The sequence below is a fragment of the Arctopsyche grandis genome, chromosome 11, assembly GCF_051622035.1.
Source record: "Arctopsyche grandis isolate Sample6627 chromosome 11, ASM5162203v2, whole genome shotgun sequence".
NCBI lineage: Eukaryota > Metazoa > Arthropoda > Insecta > Trichoptera > Hydropsychidae > Arctopsyche > Arctopsyche grandis.
In genome coordinates this window covers 27,223,069-27,234,805 of record NC_135365.1, presented here as the reverse complement: position 1 = coordinate 27,234,805, position 11,737 = coordinate 27,223,069, and the positions used below count along the sequence as shown (strand labels likewise).

At 34.3% G+C, this 11,737-nt stretch overlaps 1 protein-coding gene across 3 annotated transcripts in view; it reads right to left on the bottom strand.

Annotated features, from left to right (window-relative positions):
• Positions 1-1,075: 1,075 nt before the first annotated feature.
• The window catches only part of LOC143919429 (breast carcinoma-amplified sequence 3 homolog), a 20,517-nt gene continuing 9,855 nt past the window's right edge, over positions 1,076-11,737 (bottom strand). Inside the window, exons 7-15 of one of the 3 annotated variants that reach the window (XM_077441744.1) lie at positions 11,504-11,663; positions 10,711-10,911; positions 10,472-10,626; positions 10,151-10,287; positions 9,929-10,059; positions 9,696-9,860; positions 7,037-8,909; positions 2,309-2,386; positions 1,076-1,231 (exon numbers count right to left, since the gene is read on the bottom strand). In XM_077441744.1, coding sequence (XP_077297870.1) covers positions 2,365-2,386; positions 7,037-8,909; positions 9,696-9,860; positions 9,929-10,059; positions 10,151-10,287; positions 10,472-10,626; positions 10,711-10,911; positions 11,504-11,663 — 2,844 coding nt within the window. In that variant the 3' untranslated portion in view covers positions 1,076-1,231; positions 2,309-2,364. Of the gene's footprint in view, positions 1,232-2,308; positions 2,387-4,812; positions 8,910-9,695; positions 9,861-9,928; positions 10,060-10,150; positions 10,288-10,471; positions 10,627-10,710; positions 10,912-11,503; positions 11,664-11,737 lie in introns of those variants that run through there. The other 2 variants (XM_077441745.1, XM_077441746.1) reach the window with 2 other exon arrangements.

The following is an 11,737-nucleotide window of genomic DNA, read 5'->3' as shown; positions in this document are numbered from 1 at the left end:
ATTAACCGGGAACGCCAATTCTTGACTCAAAGCCAAGACTGCGTGTCGTTCCGTTTATCTCTGTGTTTTCGCCCTTAATCAATCAGTGCAAAAATATTACAAAAAAGAAACACTGATCGAATAAACGTACCTTAATTCGATATCAGTTGTGACCAGAGTTGAATTGAGTGTCTTAGACCGGGACTCGGCTAACAACAAAGGAGGCTCTAAAATTAGAGATTGAAAAAATACAATTTTAAACACATTTTAACCAACCGTTTCAATTTTTCTGTGCTTATTTAAATGTATTGACAGTTCGTTTCCAATACCAGGCCTGCTCTTAAATGGAAGCATGCGTTAAATAGAACTCAAACCACCAGCTAATTGTTGCAATCAAACAGTACAATCATAAGCAATGAAAAGTGGCTTCCTGATAGCCCATTTCTATAAATTATACTAGTTATATTAGCAATATTTAATTTCTGATACAACGATGCCGCAAAAAATGATAATTTATATAACTTAAAAATGAAATTATAATATAAAGTAGATATTGGAAGCTATCCCGTGCAACGTTTGGCAAAAAAGACGATACATTTCAAATTTCTATTATTAAATCATAAAGCCTAAGCATTGAGTCCAATTTACCACATGTTTGCTAAATGAAGCAGGCCTGTCTTAGCTGTCGATGCCAACTTCCAGATATTGCACAACGAATGAGTAAAAATATACCGAATCTCAGTGTTGTATAAATTCTTATTAGTATTATTACATTATTTTAGTCTTATGAGTGTGGTTTTGACTAATTTTTCACCGCGTAGGAACATACTATAGTGGCATTTACAAGTCAAAATGTCGACGTACACTTTGATCCTACATTTACGGTCGAAAGATGAACCAATCGGTTGTTACAAATAAATTTAAGTCATTTTTTGTTTTAACATATAAAATTGAAAAATACAAAATATACCAAATCGTACGATAACTTGTTTCTTTTTCATCACAGAGATCAATATGAAAATGAATTTGGTGTGAATATATCAGTTTCACTGGAATATTACGCCGTTTTTATTTTTTTTTTCTATTATTATTATTTAGACTGAACCACTCGAATCTCCGGGAAAGTGTAAGATGTTGTCGCCGCTGCAACTGGGGGTCGGAGAAGACGGTGGATCGAGAGATGCTCTACTGGCCGAGCTGAAGCTGCTCGAGCTCAGGTCTTCCTGCTCGGCATCGAACGACCGACTTCCACCTGAAATGAAACCGAGGAAAAATGCGATTAAAATTTTAACTAAAAACAAAATTTCACATAATATATATATATAATATATATATAATATATAGATAGATATTAAAGCTATACCTACATATACTTGCCTACAACTTGTTAATCACAAATAATTCTAGATTTTTATTTAGATTGCTTCTTCGTTCAATTCGTCCACAGTTTATTTTTTTTTTAATTAAAATATCGTACTCCTGTTTTTTAATTGCTAAAAATAGTCTCGGGATACGAATTTCTCTTTTTCCCGAAATATGACGTACGAGATTAGTGCCGCCAGAACTTTTTTCCTTAATTTTTGAAATCAAAAATAAAATTAAAAAAAGATCTGACAGATCGAGTGAAAAGTTACAATGCATATTCACGAAAAAGATGGTTAGTGATGGAAGTTTGACTACGATGATTATTCATTGTAGTCAATTTTTCCCTTTTAAATCTCTTTAACGAAATCCAAACGCCGGAAATTGATTAAAAAAGTATATATATATTTATCGCGGTTATTCAGTATGAGTTCTACGAATATAAACGCATGCACAGTATATTAATTACATCTAAGTGTTAATAGATTATGGGTTAACAGTGAAACGTGTAATGTAATGTGTAATGTAAAAAAAAGTATTGTTGAAAAAAAAAACATTTATTCAGTTTTTGATTTTTATTTTATTTATTTTTTTCTGATTTTCTCAGCTACATTTGAGTGGCTACAAAATGCAGCACTTTTTATTGTTTTTTTATGTTATTTATTATCAGAGAGCTGCAGTGAATTTTTCTTTTTTAGTTTTATTTCCTTATTTTGTTATTTTTTTGTTTGTTTTCCTTGTCTTCGAATCTAATTTACATAAAGATTTTGTGCTATTGTGTTCTACATGTAACAAATATTACTTAAAAATAAAACTGAGAGAAATAAATACTTAAAATTAAGTCAACATTCGTAACTGAAAGTGTGTACAAAGAGCCGCGTTGAAACCAACAACGAGACAATCCAACAACATATCAATAATATAATAATATAATAATAATGGTATATGTAATTAACAAAAATACAACCTTAATTAAGAGCTGTGCAGTTTTTTTCGACATTATTCCAAATCAAATTTCCACATTTAAGACGATATGCGTAAATATCTAAAAAATATTTCAATAACGATTAAGTTCATGGCTTACCAATAATTTTTTTTTTTTCAACATAACATTTAAAAATCATAAATATACAAATATTCATATAATTTCTATATAAGATTGTCACAATGAAGAAACACTAATAGCATAGTAGCATTTATGTTAATAATGTATAATAAATATATGTATATAAATATATAGCAATAATCCAAGTGCTGAATCAAACTCATACACGATAAAAATAATAATATTTATAAACCAATGTAAAATTATGAAATATTTCCCTACTTACATATCATTATTGTAATTGCTAAATGTAAAATAAAAAGCAGCAAAAAAAATATATAGAACTGGTAAAACTACGTATATACTTTTTTTTATTATTTTCGTTTAATTATATTTTGGAAACACCCCAATTGCACAGCCCTGCTTTAACAAAAATAATTTAAATTCACACAGAAATGACTTTTTTTCTGTAAAAAAAATCAACTTTATTTTATTACATATACATACATCATACACAATGAAATATTGACATCGAGAGAGCGTGAATATCAAATATAAATAAAAATTTACAAAAAAAAAAAAATTCTTTAGATTTTTAAAAAATTAGCATAAATTTTTTTGGTCAGTGTATTTTAAAAAAATAATTTTTAAACCCTATATATTTTTCAATAAATCAATTCCGCCATGACGCAAGTTAAAAGTTTATAAAAATCATCTTCGAACACCACCATATCAGGAAAATAATTTCATTTCACCACAAAAGTCAACTAACGCGATAAAAGTTTGATATTAAAAATATTTTGATATTTGAAAACTGACAAATATTTTCATTTTTTTTTTCTTAATCATTTAATTTTTTTCACTATTATTTCCACACATTAAACACTCACATTCATCTGATGAATTCACACTATTTAGAATAAATACTAGCGATTAAAACATTGAACTTGAAAATAAGCAAAATGTTCACACAATTTTTTTTAAATTCACGATTTATTCAAATTTTAATTCATTTAAATAATACTCACGAGAATTGAACACATATTATGTATGCAGTGCCGGTCTTACACCCAATGACACCCTTAGAAAAAAATTTCGCCTTGGGCGCTCTGATCTAATATTTTGTACGTATTTTGGCGCTCTAATTTTAAATTTTAAAGCGCCTCTGACGCATCGAGCGGCGTCCTAACTTATTTGGCGCCCTCGGGTGCCGCCCGACCCAGCCCCCCCCCCCCCCCCCCCCCTAAAACCGGCACTGTATGTATGCCTCATTGAATTCTGATATTTTTACTTTTCAATTACATCGGACAAAACTCGCACTTCGTCCGTAGAACAGAAAAAAGCATCGATGGCACAAAACAACTAAAAGATCGATCAAAATCTTTGGCAGTCGACGACGATGAGAACTTGACAAGTCAGTCGAAGTATATTGACGGCTTTAAAAAAAATTCACACCGTCAATAAAAGCGTCTACATATATATATATATATATATATATATATATATATATATATATATATATATATATATATATATATATATATATATATATATATATATATATATATATATATATATATATATATATATATATATATATATATATATATATATATATATATATATATATATATATATATATATATATATTATATATATATATATATATATATATATATATATATATATATATATATATATATATATATATATATATATATATATATATATATATATATATATATATATATATATATATATATATATATATATATATATATATATATATATATATATATATATATATATATATATATATATATATATATATATATATATATATATATATATATATATATATATATATATATATATATATATATATATATATATATATATATATATATATATATATATATATATATATATATATATATATATATATATATATATATATATATATATATATATATATATATATATATATATATATATATATATATATATATATATATATATATATATATATATATATATATATATATATATATATATATATATATATATATAATAAATAAATTTAAAAAAATATATCAAAACTAAAGTTTCAATAATTGAACTCTATACAAAAATATAGAAAAGAAAAATTTCTCTACACAAATATTATTATGATAATAAAAAAATGAGACGGACGTAGCGTCTAACATTAATTTAAAAAAAATATACAACAATCTCAAAAGTGATACAAACGGGCAAAGTGCGAGCGTTATGGTGCAAAGATCACCGGATTAGCGACATGGTACTTTCAACTTCCAAGAAAAATAACAACAATTATAACTAATCGGTGATCTGAAATCACTACTGTGTTATTTCAATACGAATACTTTTAAACGATCTACAATTGAATATCTACTTTTTTTTTCTTTCAAAAATAATACATATTTATTATATATTAACAATGAAATCTCAAAATCAACTGAATTGTACTAAAGAAAGGACACGGTATCTAAAAATTATTACACCAAACAAAACAATATTAAAAAAATAGAACTAAAAACAAATAAAATTTCATGGTTCCCGTTAAGATTATTATCCTCGTTAATTTCTAAACACTGTTTTATTTACAGGAGATCAAATCAATTTAGTCTATTTTTTTTTTTTAATAATATTACCTTCGATTTGCAATCACCGAATAAGTTTTCCTGCATCGACGGGGACTAACGTAATTTTGAGGCTTTTGGAGACGGACAATCCCAATTCCAAAACTATCACACTAAGTAAAAAGATCGCCGCGGCTAATTTTCTATGCAAATATCGTTTTGAAAATACGAAACAACAACAAGTGGGAACAATATTCAAAAGACAAGGGCGAGACGACCCGTGGCGGAAATCGCCACATTCGACGTATTACAGTCAGTCCCGTGCAAACGTCGATAGTCCGTCTCATTCCCTTCAAATTTCAATATCATAACGATCAATCCAATCAAGACCGGAACGACAAACGACGGCATGGTCCATTTTTCTGCAAAGCCATCGCAATATCTTTATTATTATACCAATCACAGACGATAATCATCAACCGGCTGATGGAATGAGTCTCTAGTTTGACAGCCCTAGAAATAGACAAATTTAAATTTGACTCAAACTATCAGCCGGTTCTGACGTGCATAATAATAACCCATATGCTGATTTACGACTATACGCGTGCAATCAGCAATCAGGTCGATCGAAGCTACACATACTGACCGTTTACAGAATTTAGCAAATATTTAAGCAATTAGCAACATTGAGCCGATAAATAATATCGCCAGTATATGTAGATAAGGCTACACTAAGGTCGTTCAATTTGAAAAGGCCCACCCCCACTCCATAAAAAAAGATGCGCACGTTAGAATTAACTGTACTTAAAAAAAAATTCTTTGTACCTTAAAAAAAATTGTTTGTGCATTAAAATTTTGCATTATTTTCGGTGAATTAAACAGCCGCGTATTATGCATCGAATAAAATATTTTGGCATTTTAAAGTGACCATTAAATAATATGAAACGATCATTCGAAAAAGTAGATTTTAGCATTAGAATAGTTTTTCACTATCGAACTATAATAAAAATCGATTGTAATATCCATCGTTGACCAAACCGCGCAAAATGGCAAAGTGTCAAAACGATTTGAACAGACTGTAGGAAATTTAGGTAAATTTTTTTTGCGAAGTGAAACAGAAGAGGCTTGTTAAAAGTGGAAACATTGCAGTCTTCCACTATTGACAACCGCCACCTGTCAAATATGTTTACTTTTGTTTCTCCCTAGTGAAATGTAATCTTAAATAAATAAATCCAACCCTAACTTAACCTAACCTAACCAAACGTTGGTTCGTATTTTGGTATTCGCGACGTCGGCGATACAGTAAATCTGTCATTTTAATGCACATTTCATCCACTTTTTAAGTAGCAAATATTTTTTTCAATGATCAAAACAAACTTTCTAATGCAATCTGTGTCCGTCATTGCACACAATTTGTTTGTATTGTAAACATTTTTAACGTACAAATTTTTTTTTAAACGCACATTTATTTTATAAAATGGACATTTAAATTGTTCCCTAGAATTATGTATTGACTGTTGACTTTGGGCACTTTTTCATAGGAGTGGAGGGATAGGTATTGGCGAATGGAACAACTTCTATACAACTCCATACAAACTTGTATCATTAGATTGGATATTCGGCAAATGCTACACGTGTTCTGAACTGAGAAACAATGGCAACGTCTTCGATGCATTCCAACAATCACACCGTCGTTTATCCTTTACAAAGACCTTGACGGAATTCAGCAACGGTAAATATAACATTTCAATTTCAAAAATATTAAAATCTTCAATCAAAAACATATACATATGTATACAACAATAGGCCTTAACTTTTACGGGTCCGTTTACAACCAACAAACCGGAAAATAAAATATAATAATGAGAATAACAATCAACTCCTAAAACATAAGTAGTAAGTAGTACATTTAAAAATGTGACAATTTGAAATTAAGCGAGTAGGTTTTTGAGAATCTTCTGTTTAAGACAGTACATTTCCACAACGACGTACAAGACAAGCTGCAAAATATAGTATACAATCGGAGGAAACAACCATCGGCCAATTTTACCTACGTTTACGCTTCGGTTTCTTCTTACTACTATTGGACTTGTTCACCGCTGGCGGATTGAGCGATATGAGCGGCGAGTCCCGAGACTGCTCCACGTCCTTCTCTTCGGGCTGAACGGCGATGGTTCCATCGTCGCTCTCTGACGGCGACACGATCTCCTCATCCGAAGACTTCTCCATCTGTCCCGACTTCTCCATCGGTCCCGACTTCTCCATCATACCTGATTTTTCCATCGCGTCCGACTTCTCCATCGGACCTGACTTCTCAACGCTCTTCGACAGCTCCCGTTCGAAGGTGGCACTCGTCTCGAGCAGGGCGACCTTGTCGTCGTCTTCCATACAGCTCTCCGACTTGTCGGAGCGAGTGCTCGTTTGCAACGCGTCCTTCGACGACTGGTAATCCAAGAAGCTGTCGTGCATGACTTCTAATCTCACATCGTCAAGCGTGAGATTGATCGGCTCGAGCGGAGGCGGTTCTTGGAAGAACGAGTGGTGCTCGTCGACGAAGCAGAGATCCATCGGTGCGTCGCATACCGCCACAACGATATTGCTCTCGTTGTAAACTGTCGACTCTTTAGACGATGTGAGCTCTTCGGAGGCCGCCGATCTTTTGGCGATGTCGCTCCAGCTAATTCCGACACTCGGTGGGGATTCTTTAGGCTCGTCTGGAACGACGTCGACATTGGTGTCGAACGTCCGAGCAGGACTGCCAGCTTTTAGAACGGTGCGGAATTTGGGCTTATTCTTTTTCCCTTTTTTAGCCTTCTGTTTGCCGTCGTCGGCAGTGCTACTCTTAATACTAACACAGTCCTCGACTAATTGATACACATCGGCCGAATCGCTTTCTACCTGCCTCTGTTTGGTTTCAGTCAACAATTCCCAAGGGGAATCTTCTACGCTTACGATATCGTCCAACACGTTGCTTTTGTTGTCTTTCAAACCCTGTGTACTCGTGCTAATCACGGTGTCTTCCAAAGCGTCCATCAACTCAGAGCAAGCTTTGACGTCAACAATTTCTCGTTTGATTTCAGGCTTGGGACTATCAAAGCACAGCGGACTCATGCTCCGTAAGATTTTAGAGTCTGAGTCATCGCTGAAGACCTCGGTGTCGTTGATGACAGCTTTGAGACTAGATTTTTCGACGGACGCCTCGTGCGACGTGATATGTGTATTTTGTGCGATTTCAAGATTTTCAACCAACTCGTCGTTACAAAATTGTATTTGGTCGACGGCTTTGAGTAAATCGTGAGCGAATGAATCGGACTCCAATGGAAGGTTTTCGATTGGTTTTTTATTGCTTATGATTGGTTCCTTTTTAGAAAGTTTCATGGCACTTGTGGACTGCTTTGTTAATTTTTCCTCCTTGTGTTTTTTACTTCCGGATTTCTTCTTCGTGTCGGGAGGAGTCGTCTCCTTGGGAACGCTGCTTCGTTTTGCTACTGGTGGCGGCGGTGGCGGAGGTTCGTCTATGTCCATTTCCATGTCCAGTTCGGGGTAATCTTTAGAGGGTTCTGGAACTGTAAACGATAATTTGGCGGGTATGACAACATGGTCGGTTAGAGAGGCAGCGGGGGCAACGTCGACAGATTGGTTATTTATGGCGCTGATTTGCTGCGCTGGCAGAAGAGTACGTGACGATAAGGGTTTGGTGGGAGGTGCGGTGGGCGCCGGTAAGGACCGAGGAGCTCTCACGACCGGCCTGAATAGCGCCTCATCCTCGTTAGACAAAATATGAGAATCCTCCTCACTAGGAGGTGACGGACTGGTCGACGACGTACCGCTGACAACTGTCCCCAGAGGATTCACGATACGGTGTACATGCGGTGCCCTACAATCGTCTCCTTTGCTCCAGCCTCCCATTGCCCATTCACAACCTGGACAAAAGAACAACCCAAAGGCACATCAGTTACTAATCATTTCTTATTTTTTATGTATTGTACTACACTTTTCTACAAAAAAAATATATAATATATATATGTATATATGATAAATTATATAAGAAAAATAAATGTTTTTTTTTTTTTTGTGAATCTACTTATCATACTTTGCAAATATATACCATATATATATAAATATATAAAAAGAATGTGCGAATTTGTACAGTTTGAGTCGTTTTAAAAATAAAACAGTTACTCGGCGTTAAAAAGTAACCACTTGAAACTTAAATAAAAAAGTGATTAAAGAAAGTTAGTAAATAATGAATGCCTTTGGCTCATTCTCGCCCACCACCACAATCAACTCAATTACCCAAACGTTTGTTCAGAGATAGCAAAATTGTTGCATCTTTACATTTGTATTTGAGCCGTATGTGTTCTTTTTTTTATTTTTGTATGTGTACATGCGTTAACATGAACATGCAGGTGCGTTATTGAAAGAATAATCTGTTAGAAACGAAAATCAAAATAACAATTTTGTTTCAGACGGGAAGAAGGATCGTCTGTGCGACCCTCGTCAAATTAATTCTCACTCACAATACAAAATAAAACAAAGCGATGACTGCATTAGAAGACAACAAGAGATATTATTTTATCGGAAAAAAAGAAATAAAAATTAAACTGGAAAAATATATAGAACATATACATTCTGTCTACAAAAAAAAATATTGAAGGCTTATATTAATATAGAAGTGTAAATAACATCGAAAACATGAAATTGCCCACCTTGATCGGTATCCCTCATTGCTTCAGCCAAGTCCTCTTTCAACCTGACTTCGCCTTCTCGATGTCCGACATCGGCTTCACCGTCTTTTAAACTAATATTGTTACCATCTCGACTGGCGACTTTTCTATACGCATCGGACAAACGAGGCGAATGTTCCAAAGAACCTAAAAAAAATCAAAACGTAAAAACGCACATCGAACAAACATCAAACGTCAATCAATTTAATAATTACTAGCAGATCCCGATTCGATAAGGACAGGCACTATCGGACGAGCTCCCGGCATATTGACGGGATTCGAACGAGCTACCGCCGGACCCGTACCGACTTCGACAGCGTCAAAATCCAACAAAGAAAGCGACGTCCTGAAAATTAAAAAAACAAAAAAAAACCAATAAAAAACCAATAAAAACTTCATTCTGTAAATAAAAACATTACTTTTCCACGAAACATTACCCAGATGCAGCATTATACGTCTTAAAGACAAACTGTGGTCCCATCCAAAGCCTCCTATGAGGGCCAGCGTGAGTCATGATTTCCACTTGACTCAACCAGCGATCTTCCGCATCTAAAAATTCCTTCTCGGAAGCATCCTACAAATTTAAAATGAAACATAAATATATACAAGTACACGAGTCAATAATTATCCGCAATGCCGTATCTATCATATCGCTGATGTCCAGGTCTGAAGATACTAGGTCAATTCCATTTGGTGCACTCAATGATACCATTCATTGCAGATAAATATTAAATTAAATTATAAAACATTATAGAAACCTTATTAGGGTGAATCGGTTTCACCAATATATGATGCGAAGGTAGCGGCGCCATGATGTCGTTAGACGATTGAGGTCTCAATAGAGGCCATTGAGCTTTAGGTTCTACATCCAACTCAATCGACGTATCGTCGCACACTTTCTCTTTAGGCACACCTGAAATCAGTCAAATTGATCATGTTAAGTCTACATTGTATCGTTCACTTTTCAGGTGGAGGAAAACTCTATGGGCATACTCACCGGAAACATGTCTAGGGTTGACGTAGTATTGAACAAGGTTTCCGTGAGCCGACATAACATACAACGCTTGCGTGGCAGGTGGTGAGGGCAAGCCGCGAGCACGCGTAACTCCCGCAACACCTCGCGCTGCCGTCCCCCACTGAGCACACACCACCAGAGGCAGCTGACCTTCCTCCGAAAGCGAAGACAAACGTTGTCGACCTATGATAAAAAAAAATCCATCAGTTTCAAATAGTACATATAGTAAATTGAACTGAGCATCTGAGCTTTCATCTTCCCCGGAGTGGAAACATTGACGGTACGAGCTTGAGAAAGGCAGATAATAGACTTTTTGAGATGTGGTGAAAAGAACCAATTCCTCCATCGTGCAAGAGCGCAGGGTTGATGACATTTTTCTTGTCGCGAGGCGAGGCGAGACCGAGACAGCCTGGAAAATTGGTCGTTCTGGGAAACATTGAGGGAAGTAGAGGAAGAGAATGATCCCCAACAAGAGTGACCAGGTCAGGACTGCCAGGTCAAGACTGCATAATTTGGTATATTACTAAGCACATCATCAGCATTTGAGTCTGATTGTTTAACATTATGAATGGACTCCAACATTTTCCCACAATCCAACTATTGTGTGAAAATTGCCTCACCAATTTGACTATTGATAAGACACTTTCATAACTAACATGAGCCTTACACATTAGTAATTCAATATTCACAGCCTTGCAGAGTACTTGAAACGATTTATAGATGACCTATGAATATGTAATAAACTTCTTTAAGAATATAAAATAAATGAAATTACCCGAACTATTCCTTGTTATCGTGTGCGTTGGTATAGTCGGTGCAGCTCCGCAGATCGGCGACGGTCTCAACTGAGACAAAGGATGAAGAGTGCACGGAGCCGGGAAAGGCGGCAAACGTGGATTCGGATACCAAGCTGCACTAACGAGATTCTCTCCAACCTGATAAAAAATACCGCAATCAAAAAAAAAGCTCACTCAACGACCATTTCATTATAAAAAGAAACTTGACTTAC